General features: G+C 31.4%; 1 protein-coding gene across 1 annotated transcript in view; it reads left to right on the forward strand.

The window, feature by feature from the left end:
- Positions 1–20,889, forward strand: part of LRRC40 (leucine rich repeat containing 40) — a 55,615-nt gene extending 34,726 nt beyond the window's left edge. Inside the window, exons 8-15 of the mRNA XM_082832743.1 lie at positions 1,417–1,504; positions 1,621–1,666; positions 8,502–8,610; positions 11,263–11,370; positions 13,907–14,017; positions 14,573–14,650; positions 16,879–17,064; positions 19,343–20,889. Coding sequence (XP_082688869.1) covers positions 1,417–1,504; positions 1,621–1,666; positions 8,502–8,610; positions 11,263–11,370; positions 13,907–14,017; positions 14,573–14,650; positions 16,879–17,064; positions 19,343–19,448 — 832 coding nt within the window. The 3' untranslated portion in view covers positions 19,449–20,889. The remainder of the gene's footprint in view (positions 1–1,416; positions 1,505–1,620; positions 1,667–8,501; positions 8,611–11,262; positions 11,371–13,906; positions 14,018–14,572; positions 14,651–16,878; positions 17,065–19,342) is intronic.
- Positions 20,890–21,640: the final 751 nt, after the last annotated feature.

Here is a 21,640-nt window from a genome sequence, read left to right on the forward strand (position 1 = left end):
GTATCCTACTCTGAGAACACTGAACTGCAAATGTACTGACTTTTTCTTCATTTTCTTTACCTTAGAATGCCCTTTTCCTGCCTGACTGCCTGATGGAATTCCATTCTTTTTAAGCCCAAATCCAGGCTTTGCTATTCCCTTCTCCCTCTACTCCCCTTGCTAATTTCTACTTCTGTACTCTCAGAGCAACTTCACTTGTTTAGCACTTGCCTTATTACATATATATATATATATATATATATATATATATATATATTCATTTGTTGATGTATAATCTACATACAGTAAAATCTACCAATTAAAATATACAATTTGATGATTTTTGACAAATGTATGTAATTGTGTAACAATTGTTCCAGTCATGAAGAACATTTCTGTTTCCCTAAATTCTCCTCGTACCCTTTGCAGTCAATCCCCTTTTCATATCCCCAACCCCTAGCAACCAGTGATGTGCTCTGTCACTGTAGTTATGCCTTTTAAAAATATCATATAAATGAAATCATAGCATATAGTTTTTGTGTCTGTCTTTTTTCTTGTAGTATAAAGCTTTTGTGATTCATTCATGTGATTTTGTGTATCAATAGTTTATTCATTTTTATTGCTGAGTGCTATTTCATTATACAGATATACCACAATTTATTCATCTCTTCACTAGTTAGTTGATGGATGTTTGGATTACTTTCAATTTTCTGACTATTGTGAATATTCATGTAAGTCTTTGGTTGGACATTATTTTCATTTTTCCTGGGTAAATATGTAGGAGTGGGATTGCTTAGTTGTATGGTGAGTGTATGTTTAACTTGAAAAAACTCCACTTTCTAGAGTGGCTGTGCTATTTTATATGCTCACCAGCAACATAAGATAATTCCTATATTTTGGTTAGCCATACATGTGTCCTTTTCCTTTGTTCAACTAAAAATTTTTTAAGGGAAAGTTCTTGAAATCCCTATACCAATGCCTAGTATATTATAGATGCTTAATAGATTTTGAGATTTAATATTTATGTGTATAAACTGGTTATCTTTTTGTGTACCAAAGATAAAAATTACTGAATGAAAATATGAATTATGCAATTGAAAATTATTCTTTCTCATTTTTTTCAATTAGGAAATATTTTATTTGCTTACATTTACTTTTTGGCACTGGATACAATTTAGCAAATGTTTTATAGCTCACATTCTTTTTTTAGTAATCACAATATGATAGTATCGAAACAAATCTCTCTTTTTTTTCTTTTTAAACATGTTTGGCGTCTATTTTGAGAGGAAATATTTTAGGTCTAAATTACTTAGGCTTTCTTTGACACTATTTTATGGTGTATAGTTTGTCTTATGTTAGTTTTATAATCTACTTATAATCTGGTTGAATTATACTTACCCTTAATGTCTTCCTTGAAATCAATTTAATCTTTTGTAGTCTGCCCTGTTCATTGGGAGAACTTCATTTGAAATTCCTGGCACTAGAAGGAAATCCTTTGAGAACGATTCGAAGAGAAATTATAAATGTAAGCATATTTAGAATTCAGTGCTGGTTTTTAAATTTTATATTGAAACATACACGTTGATCTATAAAACTGCAATGTATGTCTTGGTGAATATGTCTTTCTCCCCACATTTTCAGAAAGGAACCCAAGAAATCTTAAAATATCTACGAAGCAAGATTAAAGGTACTTTTCTATTTTCTCCCATATTTTGAAGGATAACATGAAAAGTGGTAAAGAGTTAATAGTATATAAATTTACATGTATTTTTGGTATAAATATTTAGAGAAAATGCTCCCTGGCAGGTGTGGCTCTAATTCTGAATCCACTAGGCCATAAATATGCTGAAATTATTTAAAAAATCATTAAATTCACAATAATACTGTTCTATCCTTAATCTCTTTGAGTTGTGTTATACTGTAGCAATTAGAACATATAAAAAAAGATTCTGTAAGCACCTAATGCTTTACCTTTGAAGAAAGAGCAAAACTTGACTATTATGGTATAATATAAGGGTTCTGTTGACTGGGAAGTATATTAACAGGCATTTGAATATATGCTGCATTCATAGTTTTGGTAAGTTCTGACAAAAATAAAGACAAAACACATTTTTTAGGATATGCTAATTTAGCACAAACATGCACCAAAAGAAAAATTACCATAAATTTAATTTTTAATGTTTCACTAAAATTGTGATTTATTCCAGTTTTTATTTCATGTATGTTATTGTAGCACACACTACATTTAGAACATTAAGAAAAAAATTTTTTGTGCCAGTGTAATGCTTCATAACAAAGCACTCCGAAACGTAGTGGCTAAATACAGTAGCTATTAATTTAGCTCACAACTCTTGGTTATGCACAGCCTAGTCTAGCACCATGTTGTCAGTCAGTAGATGTTAAATAAATAAGATAATTGTATACTTAAGTAATTTATATTTTCCACTTTGCCCTTCAAATAAATTGACATAATTTTCTAAGACTCTCATTTTCTGACAATCAGAGAGTGTCCTTTTTTCTCCAGATATACTTTCTCCTCAAGAAAGATTGATTATTCTGATATAAATCAGTTAGAAGTCATGTCAGAATAATTAGAAAAAATTTTAAAGCCTTTTTTTTAGACTAGTTTAAGGTTTACAACAAAATTGAGAGGAAGGTACAGAGATTTCCCATATGTCCTCTGCCTGCACACATATACCCTCCCCCAGTATCAGCAACACTCACCAGAATAGTACATTTTTTACAAAGGATGAACCTACATTGACACATCAAAATCACCCCAGGTGCATAGGTACCTTAGGGTTCACTCTTGGTGTTGTACATTCTATGGGTTTGAACAAATGTATAATGCCATGTATTCATCATTGTAATATACAAAGTATTTTCACTGCTGTAAAAATCCTCTGTGATCTGCCTATTAATCCGCCATCCCCCCCACAATCCCTGCCATCCCTGACAACTACTGATCTTTTTCTTGTCTCTGTATTTATGTCTTTTCCAGAATGTCGAATAATTGGAATCATACAGTCTGTAACCTTTTCAGATTGACTTCTTTCACTTAGTATTATGCATTTAAGCTTCCCTCACGTCTTTTTAAGGCTTGATAGCTTATTTCCTTTTAGCACTGAATGATATTTCACTGTCTGTACGTACCACAGTTTATCTGCTCACCCACCTACTGCAAGACGTCACGGTTGCTTCGAAGTTTTGACAGTTATGAATAAAGCTGCTATTGTTTTTTGTTTTTTGGGTTTTGTGGGGTTTTTTTGCAGTACGCGGGCCTCTCACTGTTGTGGCCTCTCCCATTGCGGAGCACAGGCTCCGGATGCACAGGCTCAGTGGCCATGGTTCACGGGCCCAGCCGCTCCTCGGAATGTGGGATCTTCCCTAACCAGGGCATGAACCCGTGTGCCCTGAATTGGCAGGTGGACTCTCAACCACTGCGCCACCAGGGAAACCCAAAGCTGCTATTTTGCATATGGATGTCCCATTGTTTCAGCATCATTGTGAAAAAGACTGTCTTTGCCTTTGTATATTCCATTGTATTACCTTTGCTCCTTTGTCAAAGATCAGCTGACTACATTTATGGCGGTCTCTTTATGGATTGTCTATTCTGTTCACTGATCTCTTTGTTCTTTTACCGTATCACACTGTCTTGATTACTGTCTTTAAGTTGGATAGCATCAGTCTTCCAATTTTGTTCTTCTCTTTCAATACTATGTTTCCTATTCTGGCTCTTTTGCCTCTCCATATAAACCTTAGAATCAATTTGTTGATACTGACAAAATAACTTTCTGGGTTTTTGATTGGAATTACATTGAATATATAGATCAAATAGGGAAGAAATGACATCTTGACAGTATTGGATCTTTCCATCCATGAATATGGGATATCTCTCCATTTATTTAGATCTTCTTTGATTTCATTCATCAAAGTTTTGTAGTTTTCCTCATAGAGTTCTTATTCACATTTATTAGATTTATACCTGAGTATTTCAGTTTTGGATGCTAATGTAAATGGTACTGTGTTTTTAATTTCAAACTCTACTTGTTTATTGTTGATATAGAGGAAAACAATTTACTTTTATACATTAACCTAATATCCTGCAGCCTTACTATAGTATAATCACTTAATAGTTCCAGGAGGTTATTTTTGGATTTTCTAACAATATGATTGTGCCATCTGTGAACAAAGACAGTTTTATGTCCTCCTTCCCAATCTGTGTACCTTTTATCTCTTTTCTTGTCTTACTGCATTAGCAAGAACTTCTTCCAGTGCAGTGCTGAAGAGGAGTGAGTGGAGAGAGGGAACATCCTTGCCTTGTACCTGATCTTGGGGGAAAGCTTCAAGTTTCTCAACATTAATTATGACAGCTGTAGGGCTGTTATAGTCTTTATTAAATTGAGAAAGTTCTCTTGTTTCTGTTTTACTGAGTTTTTATCATAAATGCCTGTTGGATTTTATCAAACACATTTTATACATCTATTGATATGACCATGTAATTTTTCTTTTTTAGCCTGTTGATATGAAGGATTACATTAGTTGATTTTTTGAATGCTGAACTAGCCTTGCATACCTGGGTTAAATCCCAGTTGGTTATGGTGTATAATTCTTTTTATACTTTTTTTAGATTTGATTTGCAAGTATTTTGTTGAGGATTTTTACATGTATGTTCATGAGAGATTTTGCTTTCTAGTTTTATTTTCTTGCAATTTCTTTGTCTGGTTTTGGTATTAGGGTAGTACTGACCTCATGGAATGAGTTAGGAAGTATTCCCTCTGCTTCATTCCTTGGAAAAAGATTGTAGAGTATTGGTATAATTTCTTCCTTAAATGTTTGGTAGAATTCACCAGTCATACTGTCTGGGCCTGGTGCTTTCTGTTTTGGAAGGTTATTAATTATTGATTCGATTTCTTTAATAGGTAATAGGCCTATTCACATTGTCTGGTTTTTCTTGTGTGAGTTTTGGAAGATTGTGTATTTCTAGGAATTCACCCATTTCATTTAGGTTATCAAAATTGTGGACATAGAATTGTTCTTAGTATTCTTTCATTATCCTTTTTTGTGTGCATGGAACCTGCAGTGATGTCTTCTCTTTCATTTCTGATATTAGTCATTTGTGTCCTCTCTCCTTTTTTCTTAGTTAGCCTGGCATAGAGGCATACTAATGTTATTGATCTTTTCAAATAACTAGCTTTTGGTCTTATTGATTTTTCTCTATTGATCTCCTGTTTTCAATTTCATCAATTTCTACTCTAGTTCTTATTTCTTTTCTTCTTAATTTGGATTTAATTATCTCTTCTTTTTCTAATTTCCTAAGGTAGAAACTTAGATTGGCGATTTTAGATCTTTCTTTTTTTCTAGTATATGCAGTGAATGCTGTGAGTTTCCCTCTAAACACTGCTTTCACTGCATACAACAGATTTTAATAAGTTGTGGTTTTATTTTTATGTAGTTAAAAATATTGTAGAATTTCTCTTTAGATTTCTTTTTTGAGCTATGTGTTATTTAGAAATGTGTTGTTTAATAATCACATATTTTGAGAATTTCCAGTTATCTTTCTGTTGATTTCTAGTTTAATTTCATTGTCCTCTGAGAGTAGACATTGTATGATTTCTATACTTTAAAAAGGTATGTTTTATGGCATTATAAGGTACAAGGTCAATTAAATATATTAGGATATATATTAAGCTGTTGTATTGTACATGACTTCTTCTCATATGCCATTGGTCAGAACTTACATTGCGGCCACTTGTGTAAGGGGAGCTGTAAAATACAGCTTTTTTTTTTTTTTTAAATAAGAAGCAGCTTTATTGTCATGTAATTCACATGCCATACAATTCTTCCATTAGAATTGTACAACTACATGTTTTTTTGCTATATTAACAGGTAAGTACAACCATTGCCATAGTCAGTTTTAAACATTTTCATCACCTCAAAAAGAATTGCAGTACCTTTTGGCTATTATGGATAATGCAGTGATAAACATTTATTTACAAGTTTCAGTGTGAACGTGTTTTCATTTCTCTTGCATATATATCTAGGAGTGGAATTGCTGGGTCGTATGGTAATTTTATATTAAGTCATTTGAGAACTGCCAGACTGTTTTTCACAAAGCAGCTACACCAGTTTACATTCTCATTAGTATTGTATTAGGGTTCTGATTCTTCCACATCCTCACTAACACTTGTTTTCTGACTTTCTGATTCTAGCCATTCTAGTGGGTATGAAGTGGTATCTCATTGTAGATATGATTTGCATTTCCCTGATAAATAATAATGTTGAACATCATGTGCTTATTAGCCATTTGTATATCTTTGGAGAAATACATTGCCCAATTGAGATACATTGCCCAATTTTTAATTATTTTTATTATTGAGATGTAATAATTCTTTATGTAGTCTAGATATAAGTCTCTTGTCAGATATATGATTTGCAGATATTTTCTAGGCTTCTGTGGGTTTGTCTTTTCATTTTCTTGATAGGGTCCTTTGAAACAAGTTTTCTTTGAATTTTGATGGAATCATTTTCTTTCTTTTTTTGCTTATGTGTTTGGTTTCATATCTAAAAGTCCTTTGCAAAATCCTGTTTTATGAAGATTTTCTCCTATTTTTCCTTCTATGAGTTTTATACTTTTGCTCTTACATTCATGTCTTTGATCCACTTTGAGTTAATTTTTATATATAGTATGAGATAAGGGTATAATTTCATTCTTTTGCTTGTGACTATCCAGTTTCTGTGTACCATTTGTTGAAAAGAATTCTTTTCTCACGGAATGGTCTTGGCATTTTTTGTTGAATATCACTTAACTATAAATGTAGGATTTATTCTGGACTCTCAATTTTATTCCATTGATCTGTATGTCTATCCTGTGCCAGTACTACACTATCTTGATTACCATTGCTTTGTACTAAGTTCTGAAATTGGGAAGTGTAAGTCCTACTTTATTCTTCTTTCTTGGGTTTGTCTTGGCTATTCTGGGTTTCTTGCAATCGCATACAAATTTTAGAATCAGCTTGTTAATTTCTACAAAGAAGTCAGCTGGGTTTCTGATAGGGATTACATTGAATCTAGATCAGTTTATGGAATATCGCCATCTTAGTTTTTTTAATCAAAAAGTCAATAAATGTATATGGTAAAAAAAATTCAAGCAATATATAAGAACATACAATGAAAAATAAATCTATTTGTCACAGTAGTCCCCTCCCAAGAGACATCAGCCTCTCTCTTTACAGTCTCCTTGATGCTGATTATTAAAAGTAGCTCTTTGGAAAGTGTTGAGAATATTCTATTTCAATATGTAATCATGCTAATATACATGTATATTTAAAACATAATGCTGGGTTTTGTTGCTGGTTTAATATGTCTCTCTGCTGATGTAATTTGGCAATATATATTACATATTTTTTAAAGTGACATAACCAAATCGCTAGGGAACTTCTAAATACAAAGCTTCACTTGGTATTAATATTTCTCTCCGTGTCTTTTATTTCTATTTGATATTCTGTCATTTATTCTGTGCTACTTCTGTAAATAAAATATTTATATGATATGTATTTGTGTGGAAATAATCACTTAATAATTATTGATTAATGAATAACTGATGAGCTTAATGCAAGAGAAATACACTTGGCATTATTCAACAAATGTTTACTAAATGCCTACTGGGTTGAAGCAAGATGAAGGATACTACTTTTTTTTTTTTTTTTTAATGTTCTTTTGGCAAGCCTCTGCTCTTAACATATGAATACTAGGACCGTTTTATTGTTTTTGCATCGCTAAAAATTAATAGTCTTATTTTATTTCTGTCTAGATTGCTGAAGTCTCTTTTGCCAAAAAATCACAAAGCTGTCTCTTTTAAATGTGTATGATTTTTGTTTGTTTTGTTTTTTATGCCATATTATGACAGTGTGAAACATTAAACAGTCTCTGGAGATTAGTGAAAGGGTTGATTGTATGTAAATGTGTAAGTAGGTATGCATGTTAGGAAATATCTATTTAAAATAAAGTCTTAATTTGCTAAGAAAGATCTTAATGTGAGTAATGTACCAAAAGCTTACTTGACTATGCAAATTGCCAGATTTTAAATGATTAGGGGTAATCAGCTTCATAGTATCCTAAGCTGAAAAGATAGGCAGATGCCTATTTGGTAGAAATTTTTGGGAAATAATACTTTTCCTTTGTTAACAAATTCCTTCATTAGAAGTAATACCATATTATATTTGCTTAAGAGGAAGGATTGCTTGTCATTGTTTCTTCTGAGACATTGTAGTTATTCTTTCCTACTCCTAAATTTTCTTATGGTAGGATTTATTAAAATATTTTGAACTTTATTTCTATTAAATAAAGATTAAATTCTAGATCTAGATTTGAGATATTGGAAATAACGCATATGAAAAGATATTTTTACCAGTAATATCTATCAATAGAAATCATGTAAACTATTTTTAAGTATTTTTAAGAATTTTAAAAATGACTTTGCAGTATAAATATTGGTTTTTATATAACTTTTCTTTTGCCAGATGATGGACCTAGCCAAAGTGATTCTGTTACTGAGACTGCCATGACACTACCAAGTGAATCTAGAGTCAATGTACACGCCATCATCACATTAAAAATATTAGACTATAGGTATGTAATTCATTTTTTTAAATGTTGTAAAACACATAGGAAACTTTTAGAAATAATCCTTCAGAAAAATTGGTGAAGAATTCATCAGAGTGCATTAGTACTTAGAATAATAGCAATTGCAAAAACAGTGATGAGATAAAAGCATATTAAAAGTACAGTGAACTTAAATGCCCATTCCTTAGGTGATTTGTGTTGATTAGGCTTAAGAGATAGATAAACGGTTGTTAATAGTAAAATTTTTATAATAAAGAACATTTTATTATTATAAAAAATAAGAGTGACAGTATTCATTGGTAATAAAATTTTCTGACTCAGTTACCAACATCCAGAGAGAATTTTATATTGGAGGGGCTCCTATATTGGTAACTAAAAAATACGTATCATTTATTTAATGAACACCTCAAACAGGCAAAGCGTGAGAGGTTGTACTCTGTTTATATATTTGAATACAAGTCAAATAATATGTCATAATAATGTGCTCTGGTAGCACATATGATAAACCTGAAATAATTACAATGTTGGTATATAAACTGAGGCAGAAGTCTAATAATTTTTATATATTATGGGTGTGTGTTCGATTGGAGAAAGAAGATACCTATGCAGAGATTGGAAGTGGTTGTCAAGTATTCTTCAGTACTATCTAAGGCAACAATGATAAAAACCAATACTGTCAAAACTCTTGCAGTGATTAGCTCATGTCTGGGTATTGTAATGAAAATAAAAAAGAATACAGACTCAAGTTAGATAGTGACTGGGTTTGTTCAGTTACCCACACAGCCAGCATTAATCTCTGGCCTCTCTTCCTTAATGTATCAGTAGGTACCACCTGCTGAGTGGTTAAGATTCAGTCTCTGTTTCAGATTTGTTATGTTCCATTCACATAGAAATCACTACCCTAAACCACCTTCCTTCTTTGACACTGTAACAGGGTAGTACTCTTCCCTACTTGTAGTTGTGTCCTTCTTCTCATTGCATAACATAGCAATTTAGCATGTCTTATCTTACGCATAATATATCCATTTATTCAGTAGGTATTTTTGGAGTCTACTAGGTATGTATCAAATTCTATGCTAGGTGTTGTAATACATTGAATGATCAGACAGACTTGATTTCCTGCCTTGGAATTTCTTAGCTTAAAATTCCTTTTATCTCTGGGTTCCATTCTCTCCACCCTGCTTGGATATGATTTATTGAGTTTCTATTCTGTGCTGGACATTGTACTAGGTACTTCACATATGCTCTTGCTTTTAATCATTTAAAAAATCTATAAAGTAGTATTGATACAACTTTTTTTTGGTGGGGTGTAATCATTCCCATCCTTTAAAGGTACAGATGTCACAAAAGCATAATGAAGATAGTGCTTAAGACCATACATCTTAAATTGTTTTGATTCGAAATTTATTGTAATTTGTTTTCCTTGGAGTCTTTAATTGGACAGGAGTATTCTATTTAAAATATAAATTATTTCCCAATCTTAAGGCATATATGCCTTCAACTAAAGTTTTAAACATAGCGTAAATCTTCAAAGTTTAATTTGAATAAATCAGTTTCCTATGATTTGAGCATTTCTGATAGAAAAGATAGAAGTGCTCCATCTGCACAGCAGAAAATGGGTCCTGAAAGCAAAAGTGGAAGGCATAATAACAGTGAAATCTAGGCTTTTTATCATTTTTTTTTACCTTTTATCTCTCTGTATACTGTATGCTTTTCTTATACAGTTCTCCCATAACACACATTATATGTAATATTGTTTTCTTGCTCATACAGTCATTCGACATTCCATTGAAGATTCTTTTAAGTGGATGAGGTTAGGCATTAAAAATTGTAAAAGAATAACATAAGCATAACAGCTAATTATAACATCAAATTGTTAAATCTGCAAATGTCAGAGTTCTACTATACTTTCATTTAAGATTAAATTTATATTTTATTGAAAATATAACTGAAAATTTTAATGAAAAGGAAATGTATTTATGTTTATATTTGCAAAAAATCTGACATAAATAACAATGACTAATTCTTCAGATTCTAATTTCATAGAACTGAGGTTTAAGGAAGGTAAATTACAAAGCTTATTTTATTAATGGAAGAACCAGGAATAGTTTAATCCAAGGCCACTACCCTGTGTACCTTTTCACATGCTAAATGAGAGAGAAATTGGTTTAGGTTATGAGAAAACTAGTTTAGTACAGTGTTGAACTTTTAAAAATGATTGTTGTCTTATAGTTAACTATATACCCAAAGAAAGTTGAGAACTAACCTGTGTTAGAGATTTTTAAGAAAAGGGGTGAGAACAGTTCTTTAAATTATACATTTAGTTTTACTCTGAGGTAGAGGAATCTATTTACTGTTCCTTTACTGTATGACTTTTGGACATCTTAGGCTCTGAAGATATCTGTTTTTATTCCCATTGAGTATATGACTACACAGAAGGTGTGGCACAAAGCGTTATGACACAATATGTTGTCTGAATTCCTAATAGTTAACATTTTGTGGGTTGGCAGGTTTTTTTAGCATTTTTTACAGAACTTCATAATCAACTACCTTGAAAAATCTCCTTATGAAATCTTTAAAGGCCTTTAAAATGAAAAGCAATAATCATATCTTTCCAGATTGCTAAGAATGATGCATTTTAAACCATTTTTCATTTAGTGATAAACAAACAACTTTGATTCCTGATGAAGTGTTTGATGCAGTAAAAAGTAACATTATCACTTCTGTTAACTTCAGTAAGAATCAGCTATGTGAAATTCCCAAAAGGTAAGAGCTGTTCGTGATGCTATTTCTGTTAAGTTGTGAATCATTCTCAGTTGTACTTGCATATTAGTTGCAAGAATAATTATTTTTCATAGTTTTTTAATTAAAAAGTATATGTAAAATTTCTTACATTGTTAATGTTTGAGGGATTTGGTAAAATTTACTTAAGTATTCCCTGAGACACTTTTAACATTGGTTCTGAGAGATAGGTTAAAACTTTCTTTTTCATTTACATTTTAAACTTGGAAAATAGGTATTAGAATTATTAAAAATATTACTTTTTTCCTATATAGTGAAATATCAGAGGAAAGTTTTAAGAGATCATCTAAAGCCAATTTCATGTAGATTAATAGGAATTTGGGGCTATATGTTAATGAATTGCCAAGCCAGTGAATTTTTCCACTGATAGTAAAAGCAAAATTGACAACTCTGTTAACATTTTTCTCCTAGAAAAGGATTCTTCATTTACAAACATTAGAAATCGTTTGCATTGTACTCTGTACTGTTTAATACATCTCTCTGGATGTTAATTATAGCACAATCTTTAGGTTTTGAGAGAATATTAGTTTAGTATGGTGTTGAACTTCTAAAAATGATTGTTATCTTGCCATTAACTATATACCCAAAGAAAGTTGACAAATAGCCTTGCAATTAAAACAGCACTATGGGAGACAGGATAGGGTAATCATAAAGAATTTGGGCAATAGAGTCAGTTGCTTGTATCTATATCCCAGATCTATGAGCTTTGTGGCTTTGGGCAGGTTTAACTAGCTTCTCTTAGTTTCCTCAGTTGTGAAGTAGAGATAATAATAGACCTATTTATAAGAATTAAATTAAATGACATATCCACTTAAAGCATTTAACCAGTGCCTAGCACTTAATAAATACTTAAGTACTTAAAAAAAAAGAAAAAGAAAAAAAAGATGATGTATTGGGGAAATTTCATCTGACTGCCCAAAATTTTTTTAGATGGCTTAAAATTTTTAAAAAGTCAGACAAACTATTACTTGCTTTCTATTTACAGAGAATAGTTTGAGGAATGTAGATCTTGAAAGATGATAACTTTAAGAGATTCTACTGAGAAAGGAGATCTAGTTCATCTTCTTTTTCTCTCTTGTTTAAAGTGTTCAGAAGGTATTTGATAGAATAGTTGAGCATTTAGATTGGCTCTTAGATATGACAAGTTTGCCTTGGGGATCCTAGATCAAACAAGGTGATTGGGGATGAAGATGGAAGGAGTTAAAATATTATGTTATTGCTTACTTTCTCATATTATTCCACAGTCTGATTATTTTTATGCAAAACAGTATGCTATTCTGTTACCACAGTTATTTCATCATGTTTTTTTCACAAGTCACAAAATTGATTGCAAAAATAATACTTATTTATAAAATATTGGAGTAAATGAAGAGACAAGTAATTTATGGTCTCATCACTGATTTATTCTATTGACTTCCTGGCATATTTTATTTCAAGCTGCTACCCATTTAGAATTATACATATAATTTGTATCTTGACTGGTTTATTTGTCATAAACATTTTTCCATTTTGTAAACAATACTTTAAACATGTAATTTATCTATATACCATAAGCTTGATTGTAAATAAAACAAAACATTGTATCTCTAAACCAAATTTTCAGAAGAATTACTAAATCAGAGTATGGCTCTTGATACATAAGTCCAAAAGCTTTCCAAAAAAGTTTTATCAGTTACATATCCAGACTCATGGTTATCTTTCATGATGGTATCTTTCACTTTTAATCTTCTTTAGCACAGCATTTGATATTCTTTCTTTCTTTTTTTTTTCTTTGCTAATATGATAGACAAAAATGATTTACAGTTTAACTTTTGTTTTTTGGCAAATCATATGTAACATCTCGTTCTTAAATTAATATCATACTTTCAAACTACTAAGTTTGATCAGGTTTACTTAGAAGTATTTAATTCTTCCTCTCTAAGTATTTGGCTTAAGTTGCTTAGTAGTAACACTTAGCAAACCTAGGAATTAACTTACTGTTTTCTTGAAATCATGATTAAATGATAATTTGGATAAGAGATACTATACTTTTAAAATGTTGCCATATCTAAAAAGCATTTTGATGTATCAGATACTTCTGGTACTTAGATGGTTTTATATTATGGAGTCTAAAACAATAACTACGATGTTACAGAATATATGTCTGACAATTTATTTTATGGATTCAAGTCACAGATATAGTATAAACATTGCCTAGATTGAATTTTTTTTGTCCATAATTGGTTTAAATATAAACTGAATGGTTTCTTAAACTTCAGTCTACATTTAAGGTCAAATAGAAATTCTTGGGCAGATAATATTATGGCTATTTTTAAAAACGTATTTTTATCAGTTACACATCCAAACTGATTGCAATTTTTATGAGAAAAGTAACAGTTACAGAAAATCTTAATTAGCAAAAATAATGTAAGATTTTTTTCCTCTATAGTCTGCTTGTAGTTTTGAAGTTCTGACAGTGAATTCAAATAGTATTAACATTTAAAAATTATTTTTGTTTCAGGATTGTGGAACTGAAGGAAATGGTTTCTGATGTCAATCTCAGTTTTAATAAGCTTTCCTTTATATCCTTGGAATTATGTATGCTTCAAAAATTAACCTTTATAGATTTCAGGTATTTATTGATACTGTTGCTTCCCTTTTTAAAAAATTATTTATTTATTTTTTATTTATTTATTTTTGGCTGCATTGGGTCTTCGTTGCTGTGTGTGGGCTTTCTCTAGTTGTGGCGAGTGGGGGCTACTCTTTGTTACGGTGCGTGGGCTTCTCATTGCGGTGGCTTCTCGTTGTGGAGACAGGCACGTGGGCTTCAATAGTTGTGACTCGTGAGCTCTAGAGTGCAGGCTCAGTAGTGTGACCCACGGGCTTAGTTGCTCTGCGGCATGTGGGATCTTCCCGAACCTGGACTTTACCTGGTTTACCCTGTTAAATCTATTATTAAAGAGTTAACTGCAGTATCAGTTGGTTGCACATTGCCATTAGGATTTGGCACATTAATCAAATACTTGAAGCAGCTGACCGATTCAGAATTCTCAGGACACAGCCTTAATGAAATCAAGAATTGACAAACTGAGCTGCATAAATTTTTGTCTGGTCAACATTTTAATTATAAACTAAAGTTGTACAGATTTTCAAACTTTGTAAATCATCTTTTTTCTGTCTAATTTAGGAATAATTTTTTAAATTCTTTGCCTGAAGAAATGGAATCATTGATAAGACTACAAACAATCAACCTTTCCTTTAATAGGTAAGAAACAGAACAGACAAATCTGAATAACAATTTTCTGTGGAAAATTTGTAGGTCTTACTAGAGAATACAACTAAAAGAACCAAATAAACAAAAAGGCCCTATATGTTTTCTTTATTTAAATATCCAGGTTTATTTTCACTTAGTTCTACTTAGAATTAAAAGTGATGTTGCTTTTTTAGAATTTTCACAACTGATGTCTAGTAGATTTTTTGTTTCTTTTAGCCATTTTAAGAAACCTGTAAGCTAGTAGGAAGACAAATATGCAAATAAATAATTCTAATCACTGTAGTGGAAGCACAGTGCATAGACATAAGTGTTTCCAGAGATTACTTGAAGGTAGAGGAGGTAGCTCTGAAACTGAGGTTTGGAAAATAGACATTTGCCAGACACACAGGGATATGGCATCCCATGTAGAGCAAATAGCATATACTAAGGCACAAGGATGTGAGAAAATGATGGGACACGTCAAGAAGTTCAATATGGCTCGGACCATAAAGTGGGAAAGTAGAAGAGTGGAAGTCACAAATGAAGTTGGGTGTGTAAGCAGTAACCAGCCCTTTAAGAGCTTTTTATGCCCAGTGAAATTTAGATTTTATTCTGTAAACACTATGAAGATACTACTAATAATTAAGAATAGCTAGTATTTATTGGGAGCTTATTTATTAATATTTATTATCTGCTGACTCCGGACCAAGTACTTTACATGTATTACCTCATTTAATCCTCACAAAAGCCCTACATGGTAGGTTCTGTTATTATGTCCATTTAGAAATCGAGGATTAGGAATTAAGTAACTCACTTAAGGTTCACATAGATTATAGAGCTGGGGTTTGAGCCCAGGTGTTTTGACTCTAGAAGTTGGGCTCTTAACAACTATGTCATATTGTTTCCTATGGTGAAAGTTGCTTCTGGTAGAAGTTAATATAAATATTAGTAGCTATCATTTAATATATTACAGATACTATACCAAGGTCTTCAAGTATATAGGTTTAGTACTATTATTATTCCTCATTTACAGATGAGGAATCTAAGGCACAGTGATGTTAAAATATTGCCTATTTAAGTTTTTGTTCCGTCTACTCTATTATTTGTGTTTTCTCATGTGTAGGTTATACCACTGTTGTCATTATTTAAAAATATATGCACTTCTCAGATTTCTTCTAATTTTTATTTTTGCATTGAACTATCGATTCTCTATTGAGCTATCAACTGCATTGTTAATTAATGTCTTTTGGGGAGCTGGCAAAACCTAACCCTAACTTCTGTGTTAACTGGTGAGCTACATCTTTTTTAATTACCTTATTTATGGGTTGTGTGGGGGGAAAAAGAGGAGATACTATTTAGGGTGGTTTGGTCCATCTGTACTCCTTGTTATTGATTCTCCGATCCCTCTAATTTCAAAGGTGCCTTGAGTTTACTGTTCATTATTGCTTTTTTTTTTTTTTTTTAAACATCAAGGCAGCAAAGGAAGGGCAGTATGGGGAAGTGAAAAGGCCAACTATAAAGCTTTCTTTCAGCTCATCCTTGTCTTTTCTAGTTGAGGCAGCAGTTTGCCTCACACTAAAACCAAACTAGCTTCTGTCCCCCAAAAGATCCTCAGGGATTTTGTGTTAATTACTGAGAATTGCTCTGAGAGCCATAAGCTTTCCCATCTCTCTTGTGGCATCTTCAGGGCTGCTTTGGGTGAGAAAGCCAGCAGCCTATAGTAGTTTTGTCATTTTTTCAAAAACCAAAATGAGTGTATTTTTGGTTGTTGAAAAAATGACAAAACTAGTCAGTTTCGAAGCTTAAGTCAAAGCAAAGTATAAATCTCTAACTTTTACTTAAGATATTGGCAGTGATTCTCTTTTATAAGAAGTAAAAGTGAACTAAGGAAGAATACCTACATGGAGACATTATACTGAGAGCATTTCAGGAAGATTTCCTTGTCTCCTGAATGAGAAAAGAAAAACATAGGAGAATTTACTCCAAACTTTTGTTTGATTTTATACATTAAATAGAAACTGTTACAAGTGTGTCCACTTAACATATATTTCAAGGTTTCCAGAATTAATCCAGTTTTAAAAATTTTTCTGAAAAATTTAAATGCAGAACTTATACCAAATATTAAAAACTTACATTAAGAAAACTTTATCTCATGGTATCAAACTTAGGACCATCTATTTGAAGGAATGATTTTGCTTCTGATTCTAATATATTTAGGTGTTCTCTTCATATTCTTATAGGTTCAAAATACTACCTGAAGTTCTGTATCGAATTCCCACACTTGAAACAATTTTGATTAGTAATAATCAGGTTGGATCTGTGGACCCTCAGAAAATGAAGACAATGGAAAATCTGATTACATTGGACCTTCAAAATAATGACCTCCTACAAATTCCACCAGAGCTCGGTAATTGTGTGAACTTAAGGTAAATGCACCATTCTACTAAGTTTTTCCATTCGATTTGTTGAAGTGTTATTTTTTTGTTTTGTTTTGTTTTTGTTTTTTGAGGTACTCTTGCAGGCAAGTTGAAATAAAAAATTTAATGTCCCATTAAAAATAACAGGTAACAAAACTCCGAATCCCAATTCTGTTTTTCAAATGTTACCAAATATATTTTTTAGTTTTTTTTATACAGTATGTATATGTGTAAATACAGCAATTGATTGTTTCTAGTGATACTTTTCTCATCACTATGTATGTATATAATCTGAAATTCTACTGCATAAAAATGTCAAGGAAATATAAATTCCTTAGCTGTGCATATAAGTTTTTTCAATATCTGATTACAGACTACTACCATTTTTTCAAGACCAGCATGGCCTTTCTTACTCTGTGTTTGCTGTTACCTCAGCCTCAAGTGCCTTTACCCTGCTTTTATCAGTAATCAACCTAATTATCACCTTTGAAAACCTTTCCGATATTCCAGGCAGAGTTAGTCCCTTCTCTGATTTCCCATCCTGCTTTATTTGGACTCATTTATACGATTTCTTTGTCCTCCTTTGGAAGAGTTACCCCAGTGCCTAGACCATAGTAAGCACCTAATAAGTGCTTGTTAAGTGGATATAAAGGGAATTTGAGACATGAACAGAAAGCCCAGTAGTTATCAGAATGTGTCAGAAAAATTTAATTATTGAAAACTGCATATGATGGTTTAGCATATTTTACTTTACTAGAGTGGCACTAGTATCTTTCTCTGGTACCTCACAATACTGAATTATAGAAGACAAGTAAGTTGATTATTGTTATGTGCAATAGTTGTATTCTATAAAGTCTCCATGAACACCAAATTAGTAAATACTTAAACCATTGCTCCCTAGGGGAAATAACAGAGTTAGGCTCTTTCAAGCCTCTGGTCATGTTTTCATCAGCCAGTCAACATATAACCTTGTGTTATGTGTGTTGCTGTATTAAGATGCCTTATTTCATATTGTTAATTCATTAATATTGAGCTATGGCCAAACAGCACTGTGATTTATGCCTGAATGAAGCTTATCTAACATACGTATCTTCTGTGTAAGATACATGACATCCTTCTTGTGCTTAGAAAAACTAGCCATCACTTCAGCATTACGCTTGCAGGCCATATTAAACAGTGAAATCACCAAGAAAAGGTACAATAATACAAAAAATGTTGCACTAAATAGACCATGGAAGGAACATTTGTTTACAGTATGGGAGCTGAAACAAAAAAGACAGAGTGTCACCTTGTTTGAGCTCAGTTGGGAATGTGCCTGTCAAGTGACTCAAATTTTTTGCTTCTCGTCCAAAATGACCTTCAAAATGCCACATGTATTGATTTGGGGGTTACGGGTAAATTTTAGTGAATAAGCAAATTTGGAGTCTGAGTAATGAAGATTGACTGTAATTAACTTTTTTTCTATAAATTAAGAAAATCATTCTTTAAAATAATTCCCAAGGTACAGGAATATTTGAAGATATAATTTAGATCTATGGTATAATATGTTGTGAATCCTTTGACTTTTATTTACATAAACACTTAAAGTTATTGAAAATTAATATAAAAGTCTCTATCTTATAATTTAAGATATTTCATTAATTAAATAAAGAAACAAATCAACCAGCACTTAGATCTTAAACTGAACCTCATTTCAGAATATTTAAAATAGATTTTATATATTGTGTCTGGTCAAGGGAAGGAGTATGAAGGCAGACATGTTAATGTTCCCAGTGTGGAAAAGGATATATCGACTATGTTATAGTCTTTGGTATGAGTATTTGTCAGTTTGCTCATTCTAACACTTGTATAAATATAATTCACCCATTTAGTATATGGTCATTATAGGATTGAGAAGGTGATGGGTAAAATGATGGTTCATATCGCAGCTCTTCTGTTTAATAGCTGTGTGATCTTGGACAAGCCTTTCTTACCATCCTGAACTTGTGTTTCATTATCTATAAAATAGAAATATTAATGGTGCCTACATCACAGGGTTGTTAAGATAATTAAGAGAGTCAGTGAATGTAAGTTACTTAGAACAATACCTTTCACATAATAAGTATTCATTTAATGTTGTTTCAGTCATTACTGTAGTTACAATTCCAATTGTTTTAATGCTTAGATTTGAAAAGGGACAAATTCTTAAAAACACACAAATTTTACATATAAAATAGCAAATGAAATTAGAAGAAAAGGCTCCCTAATGGAAAATGTTTTAAATTCTTAATTTCTCTCCTTTGTTTAGGACATTGCTACTAGATGGAAATCCGTTCCGCGTTCCTCGAGCAGCCATATTAATGAAAGGAACAGCTGCTATTCTGGAATATTTGAGAGACCGAATTCCTACTTAAGTTGAAGTTGTTACATAATCTTGGTCATGTTAATTCTTAGAGTTCTTAGATTGATAACTAACATTTCTAAGGTATCATGTACATTTATAATGGTGTAACTACATATAGTGTTCATACATTTGCTCTGAATGTTTTGCATAAGATTTATCCTCACTTTCATTCCCTTATAACACAGCAAACAGTTTCTTCAGAAGTGAATTTTTATTTATCACAGTTTAATATTTTTATAATGACAAAGCATTGTTGTAGAGGTGGGTTTCTTTTTCCCATTTCTGTTTGTGTTACGTATATTATGACCAATTGACTTGAATATGACCATCCAATTTCTACCTTTTTATTGGATATAAAATTGAATTGAATTTTGTTTAATACTGTTCTTTGGCATTTAAAAAAATAAGACTTTTCATTATCCATAATAGGACTTTCATGATGTGGTTGGTGTCAGTATAAGTTTCAAATTAATATTTACTGGCTTGTTTTTGTTTATATAGTTGAAATGTTTTTTCCTAGCCTTTTTTACATGTTTCATGAAATCATTTTGTCAGGGTTTCTAATGTCACAGAAATGCTACATAAGATATGGTTATTGGTGGAGAAAATAGTAAAAGTGTTGTTATAATTGCTCTCACAATTCTGAATTTAAAACCTGACTGGGTTTTGTTTTGTTTTTTTTAAGATGTCTTAGTGTTAAGTTTCGATACAGTGATCTAGTACTTCTAGATTCAACAAATTTAAAGAAACTGGATCTGCATATTTTTCCCTCAGAGTGTGAGCATTTAAAAAATACCTTTTGTTCTTTTAAAAAAAAGTACTGAAATTTTATTAATTTTTATGGATAACAGCAACAGAAAATAATAGCATATACTACATAGAAATCTTGAAATGTATTTTGTTTAAATACTTACTAAGCAGGTATTTGTATATATAATTACTCTGTTGATGTGTTCTAATCCATCCTTGTGCCTTTTTTTTATTTCCAGGGTCTTAATTTTTAAATTTGCTTGTAGTCATGTGGTAATTTTCTAAAAGGGAATTTGTTATATTTGATAAAAATCAAATATAAACATTTATACCAAAAATATCAGAAGTAAGTAGGCTAGTCAGTCATTATAAAACATACTATGTGATTCTATTAAGTAACTAATCAATAGAATGTATATTAGTTTATATAAATAGATGGATGGATAGGTACATAGGTACGTAGATAGATAGACAGGTGGATGGATGGATAGATAGCTTTTGGATGATTGAGACATGCTCATATTATGAAAAAAAATCATTACTAATAAAGATAAATACTACGTGTTCATTAAAAAGTTACATTTTTCAAATATTGATTACAATGTTTATGTTTTTGGTTTAAAAGAAACATGCCCTTTTCATACAACAACTCTGTGGCTGCCTAAGAAATCTGCTTCGGTATTAAACAAAAGACATTTTACAATAAGGTGACATTTTATTATTTATACAATAAAGAGACTTTTATGTTATTCAAAACACTTTTTTAAATACTGAAAAAGTTGAGTACACCAAAGCCGAAAAATGGCTCTGCTATACACTGCACAGCATTATTTTAGTCCCTGTATTTTGTATCTGTACAGAAAGCATCTTCAAAATGCATTCTAATCACATTGTACACCTTTACTGATTAGTGTCAATACGTAAAATAAAACTGGAGAATACAGCTTGCATTTGCAAATTAACTGACAAAGTAATTTCACTGATTCAGTAAATTTAAAATATAGATTCATAGGACTTCTTTGCACATAAAATGAAGCAGCTTTCAAGGTTGTCATGGTCTCATACTGCAAAAAAACCATTAACTACATTCACAATCTATGTTAATAAAGTAGTAAATATGTCTTCATTCAGTTTTTATTTACATCAATATGTAATTCAACTAAAAAGTACTGTTAATTGTGATACAGTAATTTCTTTTTTAACACATACAAAAATGACAATTTTTGTATATAATTTGAGCTCAAAATCACGATTATCTCAAAATATTAATTACAATACAGCCATTTCAATTAAACATGTCATGATTTAACTTTTTATAAAATGGTAAAATTTGTTATTAAAGTAAGCAATTTGTTTTGAATTGGCTAGAGTTCACCCACGTAGAAAACCTTAAATGGTAAGAGGTGTTTCCAGCCCCCTCCCACCCGAATTTGTATACAGCCACCTAAGCTA

The sequence above is a fragment of the Leucopleurus acutus genome (genome assembly GCF_964270905.1).
Source record: "Leucopleurus acutus genome assembly, chromosome: 2".
NCBI lineage: Eukaryota > Metazoa > Chordata > Mammalia > Artiodactyla > Delphinidae > Leucopleurus > Leucopleurus acutus.